This window comes from Camellia sinensis, chromosome 7 (assembly GCF_055761805.1).
Source record: "Camellia sinensis isolate YWXY chromosome 7, ASM5576180v1, whole genome shotgun sequence".
NCBI lineage: Eukaryota > Viridiplantae > Streptophyta > Magnoliopsida > Ericales > Theaceae > Camellia > Camellia sinensis.
In genome coordinates this window covers 78,090,294-78,104,345 of record NC_138967.1, presented here as the reverse complement: position 1 = coordinate 78,104,345, position 14,052 = coordinate 78,090,294, and the positions used below count along the sequence as shown (strand labels likewise).

At 33.1% G+C, this 14,052-nt stretch overlaps 1 protein-coding gene across 3 annotated transcripts in view; it reads left to right on the top strand.

Moving 5' to 3' along the window:
* The first annotated feature begins 1,305 nt into the window (after window positions 1-1,305).
* The window catches only part of LOC114261433 (uncharacterized), a 33,168-nt gene continuing 20,421 nt past the window's right edge, over window positions 1,306-14,052 (top strand). The window contains exons 1-7 of one of the 3 annotated variants that reach the window (XM_028201711.2): window positions 1,306-1,542; window positions 2,377-3,040; window positions 3,133-3,445; window positions 9,359-9,505; window positions 9,596-9,684; window positions 9,827-9,919; window positions 10,443-10,569. In XM_028201711.2, coding sequence (XP_028057512.2) covers window positions 2,442-3,040; window positions 3,133-3,445; window positions 9,359-9,505; window positions 9,596-9,684; window positions 9,827-9,919; window positions 10,443-10,569 — 1,368 coding nt within the window. In that variant the 5' untranslated portion in view covers window positions 1,306-1,542; window positions 2,377-2,441. Of the gene's footprint in view, window positions 1,543-1,996; window positions 3,041-3,132; window positions 3,446-9,358; window positions 9,506-9,595; window positions 9,685-9,826; window positions 9,920-10,442; window positions 10,570-14,052 lie in introns of all 3 variants that reach the window. The other 2 variants (XR_014335523.1, XM_082878278.1) reach the window with 2 other exon arrangements.

The following is a 14,052-nucleotide window of genomic DNA, read 5'->3' as shown; positions in this document are numbered from 1 at the left end:
ATATAGGCTGGGCTGCGCTGAGCGGGTTGGGGACCTTGACCATGGCCACCGTACTTCCGATGCTCCTCTCCGTTTGGATCATGGGGGAGGTGAGAAAAGAAAAGAAAATAAATAATTATGATTTCTCATCATTATGTTTAGATGAATAAAAGAGAAGAGAATGTGATTACCTTTGTTGTTTGGATAGAGTAAGTAATAGCAAGGAAAAGAAAATATTTTATTTCATTTTACTAAAATAATTTTCCATATTAATGAGCTATATTTTTTCACATGAGTAGTTTTGATATTTTAAATAAGTTTTAGTATAAATTATGTAAATGGTCCCTGTAATTTATATGATATGTCAATTTGATCCCTATTGTTTTAATTTGCTTAATTTTGCCCTTAATTTAACGGATCATGTTATATTGGTCCAATAAATATCGGCTGTTAAGTTTGGTGGACATAAAGTTGTCACGTGCTCAAACGATATGTCAATTTGATCATTATAATTTACACGATGTGTCAATTTAATCTCTATTATTTTAATTTGCTCAATTTTGACAGGGACTGAATTGAAACATCGTGTAAACTACAAAGATCAAATTGACACATCGTTTGAGTTTCCGTCCACAAAATCTAACAACTATTATTTATTGGACCAATATGACACAATTTGTTAAATTAAGGGACAAATTCGAACAAATTAAAACAACAAAGGCTAAATTGATACATTGTATAAATTATATAGACCATTTACATAATTTATGCTAAATTTTATTAAACTCATTTATTTTCTCACAAAATTCACTACTATTAATAAGAAACAAAACACAAATTTAATGAGAATTCATTTCTCACCATTTCTCATAATTTTAAAAAATGATAGAGGTTCTAAAAGTTTTACCAAAATTTTTATCAAATATCTTACATGTGTGTGGAATCTACATGGAACTCACGTGGTATGAGTCTCACATCCATATGAGATATTTAAGGTCTCTAGCATTACTCCATAATTTTTCACCATTTTTTTAGGGTAAATTACAAATACACCCCTAGAGGTTTGCTTAAAGTATAAATTGTCTCCTGTGATTTGAAAAATTACAAATACCTCATTGTTAGTATTTTTTATTTAGCAAAATTAATTAAAAAAATAAAATTCATAATTGCTCTCTTATATAATAATAAAATTACCTAAATTATTAATTAAAATATATTTCTAACATTATTAAAAATTTTATTTAACTTAATAATTTATTAATAAAAAAACTATTTATTATAAAATTAAAAACCTAAAAAAGGTGAAATGTAATTTTTAAAACAACAATAGCAATTCGCATTTCGCATTTCGCATTTTAATCAAAACTCAGACTGTATTTATAATATACCCTTTCTTTTATTTCCAAACAGTGTGTAAAATCTCAGCACTCTTTTTTATCGCGTAGACCGAGCGACCCTAAAACCTCTCATTCTCCCTTCCTCTTTCCGTTTTGGCATTTTGGCGATTGATTGATTGTTTTAAGTTGGTTAGTCCGACCATTGCCCCTGAGGTTCGCACAAACTGTGAGTGTGTTTACATTTTTTTTGAATTTCGTTAGTTCGAAGCAGTTTGGTTCTTTGTGGGATTAGAGTCGGTTTTCTTGGAGCACAAGCTTTTTTTTTAATCAATTCATCTTGTCAATGAGCAATCAAATCGTTATACGATTCATCATTTGCATGTTTATGAGTTGAGTGCAGACATATCAGATACCAGTGGCTTGAATTGCGAGACTTAGGTTCATAAATTGATTCTGGCAATTTCTTCTTCATTTTATTATTATTATTTTTTGCCTTTGCTGCAATCTTGATGAACTTGATTTCAGTTACATAATTAATTGTTTGTGCGAATTTTTAACTTTTCATTTTTGTTTGTGTTTGTGTGTTTTTAATTTTTAATTTTTTTTTTTAAAAATTTTTAGTTTGATTTTCTAAGTTGTTTAATTAATCATTGGAATAAGTTTTGTATGGGTGGAGCCAGGACTCCTCTACTGGGGGCTAGATGGAAGTTAAGTGGCAGATTTTGCTGGACAGATGATGGGTTGGGCCAAGTTTTAATATATTAAACAATTATTCACCTGGTTATTTTGTTTATGCATTTCTCTCTTCAAATTTTAATATCTTTTGGAGTGCAGATCGATCGCAAAGATGCAGTTCAGTTTGAGAAACATAATAATATATTTTTTGTTAGTTTTGTTGTACTGTGTTGTTATAGGCCAGATAATTGTTTTTGTTCTTGAATGTGCTATTGATTATGAAATATAAAAGTACCCTTGCTGGGTTGTAGTTTTGTTTGGTGGTAATTTTTTCTGGTTTAATCTCATTTGTCATGGATTAATTTTACCATGGTTTACTGACTAGTGTAAGCAAGTGGGTTCTTGTGAAATGCTACTGCGATTCTCTTTTGAAGAGACGAGGAATTGATAATGGCTTCTAGAGCAATCGTGAGGAGGAGGAGGCTTTTATCTGACTACTTGAATGTCTCTGTTTGCTCGGTTCAAAGTTTTCAAAATCTGGGTAATGGGCAATCTAGAAAGTGTATGGATGCTAGTGGTTTGAGCCCTGGTGCAAATAATTCTTCTCAAGGTTTTAATGGCATGAAGGATGGGGGTGCAATTTTAGCAGTGAATGACGATTTACTAAACTTGTCAGCATTGGGGCTCTTCAGGCGTAGATGCTATGGGATTACTGCATCTGGTTGTGCGATTGGAAGGTCACAATTTATTTCCTCAATGAGGGATAGGTTGATGCCACAATCCAGTCGCTATTCTTCTACATTTGCAGCGCATCAACCTGATTTGGGTAGTGATGATGAAAATAATGAAGATTTGGTTGCTAAAAAGAGAAAGGAAGCATCTCCCGAGGAATGTGATCAAGCTGTTGAAGGTCTTAGTACTGCAAAGGCCAAAGCTAAAGCCAAAGGATTGCAAGAATCTCAGAAGGGTTCTAAATCTGTTTTACAAAGAGTATGGGCAACAATTTTAGGGATTGGTCCAGCTTTGAGAGCTGTAGCTTCAATGAGCAGGTTAGAATTTTTTTCTGTTGTTTATTTGTTTATTACCGATCCAACATGGTTTTAGAGCCAATACTTTGTTGATATGCTTTTCTTTCTTTTAGGGAAGACTGGGCAAAGAAACTAACTCATTGGAAAGATGAAATTGTATCAACACTGCAACACTACTGGTTGGGTTTTAAGCTACTGTGGGCTGATGTGAGGATCAGTTCAAGATTGCTGTTAAAACTTGCTAGTGGAAAGACTCTCTCAAGGAGGCAGAGGCAACAGCTAACCCGAACCACAGCTGATATTTTTAGGCTAGTTCCTTTTGCAGTCTTCATCATTGTCCCATTCATGGAATTCTTGCTGCCAGTTTTCTTGAAGTTATTCCCCAATATGTTGCCATCAACCTTTCAAGATAAGATGAAAGAGCAGGTACTGATTCTGATACGGTCTGAAATCTTTTGTATTTTTATGCTAAATGAATTGCATGATATAGTTCCCATCTTTGTTCTCTTGTTGGTTCTTGTTGGTTATGATTCATGAACTATTTTAGTGTTGATGCTAAGTCATCATATGGTGTGTTTCCATCCCTTATGCATGAAGGTCTATCAAGACTTATATTCTTGGAATCTTAAATAGGGATGTAGCACACATTATGAAAACTTGCACTTCTGGCAATGGTCCTATCCTATTATAGACCTTGCTGATATTGGTGGAACAAAAATCTTTGTTATTGGAGTGCAATATTTTCTTTATTCTCTTCCCTTAACCACAATACAATTATTTTAGGTCTAGTTTTGGTAAAGATCATTACTCATGTTAAGGATTCTTTGCATGCTTATGTGCATACATGTGCTTAAACACATACCTGCAAAAGGTGTTTTTCAAATTAGGAACCAGATAGCTGGAAAGAATTCTGCAACCTTTGGTTGCTCGAGGACCAGAAATAAAGTTGTCAGCTTGATCAAATTTTTTGCGATGTTGATGACATTAAATTTATAAACATTTTTTAATTGCTTTTGAAAGTTTAGAAATTAGTTTGTTTTTATTTATCAAAAAAAATAGTTTGTTTTTAAATTGAGCTTCCTATTCTAGTTAGTCATTAATGCCCAAAACCTAGAGGGTCTTTTTAATCTTCTAGGCATAAAAAATGAATACGAGTGATTTTGTGTTTTAGTTGAGCTGTTTGATCTCTCTCAAACAAGAAGAATCTCACCTTTTGATTTAGGCTTTAGTTGAATCTTAACATAAAACAGGTGGTTTTTATTAATCTTCTTCCGTTCAATTGTATTTGATATAAAAAGTTAACAGCCCTTTTAGAATGCCTAACAAAAAAAGTTTCTTTGCAAGTAGGTTATTATTCACATTATGTTGTTACTATTATTAGTTGACAAAGGAGTTTAATATTTAAAATATTAATAATAATACTGAAGTAATTACTCAATTTATCAACCAAAAAAAAAAAAAAAAAAAAACTGAAGTAATTACTCTACTGGGGCTACGTGGAGATAAAGTAGGGGTGGATATGGGCCCAGCTTAGGCAGGGTTTGAATTATATGCTAAGGCATGGTATGTTGTCCCAAATTAGTTCTGGCCCAATGTCAGACCTAAGCTCATTAACCCAAGTACTACCATAAGGTTTAAGTTGTACCTGAGCTTTGTTTTGTCAGCCCATAGTAAAATTCAAATAAATAATTTACGTTAAAATTCTTAAGTTACCATTGTGCCTTATGCTCAAGTCTTTATTTATAATGTGGGGTTAAAGGGTTCAATTCTTGCAATGATCTCAACATATTTAGGTGCTTAATGATCTGGTCTGTCTATATAAAATAATATACATGGATTAATGAAGTGTTTGGTCTTGGTTTTAACTTTAGGGAGACTTATGTGTAGGTTCTAATAGGTGGACTTATTGTCCAATAGGTCTTGTGAGAATTAATGGCGTTTTTCATCCAACACTATTAAAAAACGTCACTAATTGTTAATTTTCAGTTACAGTTTGAAAATTTTATCATAAAAAATGTCAATAATTATAAGTTTTAGCAATCGTTTAAAAAAATCGTCACAAAAAAAGTCGTTAATTTTCAATTTTCAGCGATAGTTTGAAAAATTCATCACAGAAAAACTTCACTAATTGTAAGTTTTAGTAACAATCTATGAAGCACGTGTGCGGGTATGGATACGATATGGATATGCCGATATGGCAAATTCTTAAAAAAGTAAGGTATAGGTACGGCTAGGGTATGCCAAATTTTTAATTTTTTTTTTTATTTTAAAATTTATAACTAAACATCCAACATACAAATCAAAGTTTCAATATCAAAATTAAAAAGAGAACAACTTGTCTAAAAAGTTATACAATTTTTTCTTTTTCTTTTTTGATTGTCTAAAACAGGATGTAAAAGACAGCAAAACCATGACTCATGGGTAAAGGGTGTTGGACATAAATTACTTCATATTTTTAAAATTGAAGGAAGAATAATAAAGGCTGCAATAAATTCTAGCAGCTACAAAAAAAAAAAAAATCACCTCGTTATACCGGTGCCGTACCCACGACATACCCAAATATATTTGTCATACCCGGCATGTATTCGGCGTACCCGGCACGTGTACCGCTGTACCGGTACATGTACCCGCACTCGGTAAATACCCGGTACTCGTGTGACACCATTTTTGGAGTACCTGCGCTTCATAGGTGACAATTTATAAAAGCTGTGACAAAAAAAAGTCACTAATTATCAATTTTAGCGACATATGCAAAAAATGTCACAAAAAATTATTTGTAGCGATGATTTTACTAAGATTTATTTTCATTAGGACTTGCAACTATTAAGATCTATTGATAGTTTACCCTTAACTTTAAGCGCTTATTGCATGCTCGGCCTGAGAAAAAAATTCATGCCTTAAAACTTGGCCCAACTTGAATCTACGTGCCTAAACAAAAGTTCCAATCCCTATACTAATTGGGTGCGTTTGATTGGGCTAAGCCATAGGGATGGATCCAGAATTCTAACCATGGAGCATATGCAACCCCTAAGCCTAATTGAGAAAATTCGCTGATAACGTTTAAAGTAGAATATCAAGTTCTACCAACACAAAGAAGTAAACAATGTCACCATTAAGTAGACATCCCATGTCAACGTACTTAGGAACAAAACTATGATCATATGATTGAGCATATTCTTTCACCCCTTACAAAATTCAGTAACTATTTTTATATGCATCTATCTACTATCGTTAGGCATCTGAAGTTGTGCTCGATAATCCTTCATGGAATAAAATAACATCTATGATGGACTTGTCATCAAAATCTCGAGCAATGATTTTATTAATATATGTGATCAAGTAACTAGCAAGAAAATCATCTTCCATCCCATTGAGTAGTTTAGTCTTAATAAGTTTCATAGTTAAAAATGCACCTTCCAATGTAGTAGTTGAAATAGGTAAAGCTAATACAAGATGAATCAATTTATCAATAAGAGGATAACTCATCGACTTTCCTATTTTTACCAACACTTTGGCACAACTTAGAAATTGTAAATTTTTTTTTTGATTGGCAAAAGTCAGTTGTCAGTTGTTAGATTAGTACCTATGGGAGTTAACCTTCCCACCCTATGCAAAGCACCAAGTGCTTGCCCCCTTAATTCAACTCCCCCTAGGGAGAGTTCAACCCATGACCTCTCCCTAGGGACTAAGCCCTTGGGAAAGTCATGGTGGCCAACTAAGCTAGAAATTGTTGATAATTTTTAAAACTCGGAAAGTATGGAAACATCAAGCTTATAGTTTTCAAACTGGTATTTCAAATACAAATTTTCTTGCTTGGTGAAATCATTGGGATAAAATTTATTTGTGAACTTGCAAATATCCTTAATTTGAATGATCTGTAACCATCTGTAGTACTCAAAGCTGAGCTAAGAGCCAGTAATTCCATCCCACCTTCCTTAAACATGTTCGATTCTTCCATGTTAAAATCAATTGTAACCATAAAAATATCAACCCAAAAAAGATGTATCAACTTGCTTGGATTTGACTGTGGGAACTTCAAAAGGATGTTATTTGGGAGGAATTGAAGTTTCAACATTATGGGTGAAAGATTCCTTGGTTGTACAACCTTTAATATTTTGAAAACCACTTTTTTATTTTTTATTTTATTTTAAGAAAGAAATCAATTGATTTATTCATCATGATTAACCTAACTTTCAATTCAATGAAAACCTAAAAGAAATTAAATAATAAACACAGTTAAGTCTAGGTGGAAAATAATGTTGACAACTAATTAACATAGCATAGTTTTAACATAAATGTTTCTCTTGCTACGCTAATTCAAATTTGCGTATATGAACACATTCACACATTTACAAACTTTACACGATCTTACAAAGTTATTTATACAAGGCAGAGAATTATGAATTAGATATAACAAACATTCAATTCATATACTGTAGAATCTTTTAGCATATCTCCTATTGCAACAACAAAACTAATGGACTTGTAATGAAATGAGCTCAACAATACTCAATTCGTAGCACAAAATGGAGCAAAACTGAATAAGAGGAGAACCCGAGTTTGATAGAAGCATATTATTGAAATTGTGTTTGTCAAAGCATCTTCTGTGGGGGGTGGCGAACCCCTATAATTTCCAGATTATCTTACTAATGGGTTTTTATTCTAATTTTTTGGGGGTTCAGTTGCTCCCCATGCCTCCCTCAGGATCCTTCGTTATTGGGTGGACCATTGAATGGCCACCACTAAGACAAAGTATCATACATTCCTACTTGTTAGGAGGTATGAAAGAAATAAGCAAACCTTTGTGACTAGCTAATCAAAATGACAAGAATATGAATGACCTTTTCCTGCACCTAAGTGTATGTGTCCTAGTTTTCCTAGTTGGATGGTATTTGGTGATCACAATGGAAGTTGAAGGTTGTGGATTCAATACTTACTCGATGACAAAAAATGGAGTAAAAAACATGTGCGCCTCCAATGATAAGGATTGACTTCTTTCTTGTATTTTGGAGGTTCATTTATTTATTTATTTATTTTAATCTTATTTGATGCTGTTGTTCAAGTGAAAAAGCTAGGATTGATAGGAAATGGGCTAGAACCTTGCTGTCTGTTTCACTGCAGCCCCTAGTGAAAATTGCTCACACTTCTTGTAAAAAGAGGGTTATATCAAGTGGAACTAGATTACTATAGTAACTTTGTTTGGCTAGATCTTGTGACTTTCTAAGCACGCATAGAAGAATCGTTAAATTTTGTAGCTCTGTCAGCAAAATCTTACAAAGGCACGATCTGATTAACAGTTCAATTTGTGATGCATGCATAAACTGACATGAATCTATGGGTGAATTTATTTTGGGATAGAATCGATGGTGAATAGTATGATTTTTGTTGACTTTTTACGATTCATTCAATTATTAAAACTATCGTGTCTAATAGAATTTGACCCTTTCTAATATTTCTCTCTTTTTTTATTTTTTTTTTCCTTTAATGAAAATGACATAATAATATAACTTCTAACTTCTAAGAGTGTTTAGTATGAAAATAATCAATACACATGCATTATTTGTTATTATTTTGTGATCAAAAGGTTTTTAATAGGATTCAATTAGATCCAGTTAGATCCAGTATAATCTTAACTTCTTCTTTTTTTTTTCTTTTTTTTTTTTATCATTTTATTTTATTTATTTATTTATTTTTCTAAAAAAATGTCATAATACATCTTCTAAGGATGTTTGAGGCTAATTTAAATTTCACCAATGATATTTTTGACTCTTCTTAATGGTATGTTTCATCATCTTAAGTTTGTAATTTGTGTTGCTTGTGGGATTTAGACTACTGCTTAGGCCTTCATTTGAGTAGTTTTGATGGTTGGAATTTGTGGTAAGCGTTTACACAAGGTATAACTTTTTCAGATCTCCCATTTTCTGATGCACTGCCTTTTTGAGTTCAAATTTATATATTGAATCTCATTTTATTGACTTGTTCTTGCACGTGTCATCTCCATCTATATGCATCACCTGTGATGGATGTATTCTATTTCTCCCTGTTTTTCCTGTGATTAATTGATTATATAGTTTCATTTATTATGAAAGTTGATCTTGAGCCTATGATCTGTCATTGAGGTCTGAAAGTGAGTGTTTTGCTGGCATGACAAGGTGACATCAACCAGTTTATAACCTTGCTTTGCAAAGTTCTTTATCCCTCTTCTTTTTAGTGGAATGTTTATATGTCCACTTGCATGTGCACTCACAAGTGCACACTTTCACATGTACTTTTGCATGCACACAAAATTGTTGCCCTTTAATCTGGATGTTTGACCCGTGTCAAATGCTCAACTTGTAGGAAGCATTAAAAAGGAGGCTAAAGGCAAGAATAGAATATGCGAAATTTCTTCAGGACACTGTTAAAGAAATGGCAAAGGAAGTCCAAAACTCACGAAGTGGAGAAACTAAGAAAACAGCTGAAGATCTGGATGAGTTTTTGAACAAGGTCATTTACGGCTTTAACTGCCAACCCCTTGTATACAATGTGCCCTCTTGATATTTGTTTTGATTTATATGACCTGATAAGTTTATGTAGGTTAGAAGAGGTGCCGGTGTCTCTAATGAGGAAATTTTGGGCTTTGCTAAATTGTTCAATGATGAACTTACACTGGATAATATTAGCAGGTTGAATTTTTGTTTCACTGCTTGTGTATTTTATGCATCCTTGAAGTTTAGTGGATATTAATATCAGCGCTATTATTTGCTTACTGACTGAGACTACATGACACCCCCCCTTTCTTGTTTTGGACTCTTTTGCTGCTTTCAGGCCTCGATTAGTGAATATGTGCAAGTATATGGGAATCAGTCCTTTTGGAACAGATGCTTATTTGCGATTTATGCTTCGAAAAAGACTGAAATGGTGAGATATATCTGTTCTATGTTATGTAGCTTATGTGTGTAAAAGGTCTTGGCGAGCGTTTGACAGTTAAGATTGGGGTGATGGATCCAGCTAGGTAAAGGCTAGAAGTCTGTTTTGATCTTGACTTGAACTTTTTTACCTGCTTGTACTCTAAACTTACTGACATACTTTAAACTCTTCACCTTGATGTGCAAACCTAGAATAACGAGCTACAACAAAGATTAGATAAGCAGAAATAAAACAGGAAGGGGGGGGGGGGGGGGGGACGGGTGTGCTAGTCAAGATGCATGGGCACAACTCTATCATGTAAACTAATTTATCCTATTGTAGTGTTATTAGTGCTTAAGTTTCTCTCTTTGACAATTATCAGATGATAAGTTTCTTTAGTATTTTTGTTAAGAATAGTTTCAGAAAGTACACAAACCTACATACAGATGGTTTGACCTTTTGTGGGTGGACACACCTGAGGTTTACTTAATTGAACATATTAATAAAATGCTAGGTATCCTATTTTTTTTGTTAGGATAAAGAATGATGATAGATTGATACACGCGGAAGGTGTGGAATCTCTTTCAGAAGCTGAACTTCGTGAAGATTGTAGAGAGCGAGGCATGCTTGGACTACTTTCAGTTGAAGAAATGAGGCAACAGGTTTTTTTCTTGGAACTTCACCAAAAAAAAAAAGAAAAAAGAAAAAAAGAAGAAAGACTAGAAACAAAAACAATGCTCATGTGGATCCACATGTGCATTGATCCACATGAGCATTGTTTTTGTTTTGTCCTGCCAATCAAATCTGAATAAAAGCAAAAACAATAAAAAGCATTTGAATTATGTTTACTATATAAATGATTAGTTGTAGATCGAGGAAAACATCCAAGCCCAATGTTTAATATAGACATTATAGATTGCATATTTTTTTATTGGGTTAAATTCATTTGGGCAAACTTCACTTTATCCTCTTGTGGTTTGGGCCATGTGCGGTTTACCCCCTAACGTTTGGAAATGACCACATAACCTCCACATGGTTTGTGGACTTAAACGCACACTAACTTCTATTAACATAATTTGTGCATTGACCTTTATACCGTCTTCTTAGTCCTTTCTATCCTCATCTTCATCACCAATTTCCAAACCCACCTCCTCTGTCTTCCTTTTTCGTTCTCTCTCTTCTCCTCCTTTTCTCATCTTCTTAGCACCTCCATTGCTTGCAGCCTTTCCCCATGATCAAACCACTCCCACTGCATAATCACTTTACCACCCAACGACCCCACCCCACCCCACCCTCTCTTATTTTTTTCTTCTTCTCCTTCTTCTAGAGTTGCTGCTGCTGCTTTGTGGGTCTGCCATCTGTAACCACTCTCTGTAACCACTCTCTTTCCACTCTCTCCTTTATTTTAGTAACCCACTCTTCGCAGCCACAGTAGTCTGCTCTTGCTGCGTATAATCACAAAAAAGGTATGGATTTGTGACTGTTTCCCCACATTCTTCGTTGGCTGCATGAAGTGAGAATCTGATTCTCCTTTATTTTAGTAACCCACTTTTCTCAGCCACAGTAGTCTGCTCTTGCTGCGTATAATCACAAAAAAGGTATGGATTTGTGACTGTTTCCCCACATTCTTCGTTGGCTGCATGAAGTGAGAATCTGATTCTTCATTTTCAATGGGCTTTAAAGATGGGTTTCGTGGGATTCATTTTCAATTGGGTTTCATGTTTTATGATTTTTTAGTTTCTGAGTTTGAACATAAATTCAAATTAGCCAAAATTTGAGTTTTATGCTCCATGTTAGTCCAAGACAAGGTGTTTGAAAAAAAGTCCCGTGGATTTGAAGGAGATAACTTAAATGTTTATTTTACGGTTATTTTTTAAAGTTATTATTATTATTGTTTTTCACTGGGCTGTATCCAACGTGATTTGTTACTGTATATCTATACATATAAGAACCGCTTAATTGCTTGAGGTTCGTTTTTTCTTTCCGATTTTGTCCTTTCATTTTGAATAATTGACTAATGGTGGCCTATATGTTGAGTGAAGATTTTTTCGTAATTACGCAAACATTATTGGTCAATGATGCAATAGGTTTTTTCGTAATTACGCAAACATTCTTGGTCAATTATGAAACATAAATCTTTTATTTTTTTAACAAATTACAAATACACCCATAAGGTTTGTTTAAAATATGAAATGGTCCTGTAATACTAGAAATTACAACTATCGTTTGTTATAAATTTTAATTTAACACAATATTCAGAAGGGGGGGGGGGACTATTCTCCTATGCAATAATTAATTATCAAAATTGTTTATTGAAAAATATTGCTCATATCATTAAAAACTATTAATTGACTTAATGATATAATTGTTAACAAAATGGTTAACTAAAAAATGGTCAATGCTTGAGTTTTGTTTAAAAACTGTTAATTTTTTTATATTTATTTTTTTATTTTTTATAAATTCAGAAGAAATGTTAAAGATTTCTAAATTCACCCAAAATGATATGGTAATAGAATTGGAGTCTACATCATTGGGTGTATAACAAATCAAAAAATGTTACATATCATACCCACGTAATTCTATCATATAGCTAATGATTTATCTTATTCAATTTTATAGAACAATATTTTAAAACTTATCAAAATACAAAACTTAAATATACTGTAACACGGGCCTTTTTAAACTAGTATGTATATATATTAAAGTTATTTTTTTGGTAGTTAGAAGAGGAAGAAGAATGGCATGCTTTTGTAAATTTAAAGATGTGTAAGGGGTATTTTGGAAAATATAGCTTACTCTCTTCGTGGGAATGTGAACCTCATAGCAAGTGAACTTGGATGGAAAAGTGGACGGTGCACTTTGGTTCACAAACCGCATGGGAGTTATGTGGTCATTTCCAAACCTTAGTGGGTAAACCATACATGACCCAAATCACAGGGGTAAAGTGAAGTTTGCCCAATTCATTTTACCCCCTTGTGGTTTGGGATTAGAGCACTTTATCTCCATATGGTTCAAATATAGCAAGAAATCTCCCATGTAGTTTTGAACTAAAGTGCTATCGTTAGTTTTTCCATCCAAATTAACAGAATGTGTATTATACACACCATTTTTGAGAATAGGTTTTGTTTTCTGAAAAATTAAATGAAATTAATGCGATAAAAGGACAATTACCTTCATTTTTTCCAAACCTAAAATTAGATTAATATGTTAATTAAATTATAATTAAGAATTTATCTGAAATATAAAATATAATTAAGAATTTATTTAAAATATAATTAAATAAAATATAAAATAAACAATAGTTAAGAATTGATCTAAAATGTAATTAAGTTAAAATTAGATTAAAAAGTTAGTAATTACAATAAATAGTTAAATATTTAGGATTAATTGTGATCTAAAATATAATTAAATTAAAATTAGAATAAAAATTTAAGAATTACAATAAATAATTAAGAATTTATAATTAATTGTGATTTAATTAAATTTATACTAGACATTACAAATTATGTGTATGAGAGATAAGAGAGAAAGAAATAACAAAAAATTATAGGGTTTGAGGGTATTATAGTCATTTCACATCTATAGTTAACGGTGTTAATGATTACATTTTAGTCTAAAACCATGTGGGAGGCGTATGGCTATTTTTAAAAGACAAGGGAGTAAAGTGTTATCTTAGTTGCAGGAATCGTGGAACCAGGTGGCGATTCTGAGTAAGAATCGCGATTCCGCGCTTCCTAGAAAGAAACGCGTAAGAATCGCGTTTCTGTGAAGAGAGAAACGCGATCCAGTCCAAGATGGGATCGTAAGGGGGAGAGAGAGAGAGAGAGAGAGAGAGAGAAACCTGAACTCGCTGTTGCCTTCTCCTTCGACATCGATGCCGACCTTTGACATCGCTTGGACCTTCGATATCGACCTTCGACATCGCCTGGACCTTCGATCTGCTCTCGCCTCGCGATCTGCTCGCGCTCGCGATCGCTCTCGCCTTCGATCTTCTCGACATCGCCTTCGCCATCGCCCTTCTTCTACTTCGATCTGCTTCTTCTTCACCCTTCTTCTTCTTCGATTTGTTTACGAACAAATTATATTATTTATTCTTATATAACAATAATAGTATAGATAATAAATATAATAAATATAATAAATAA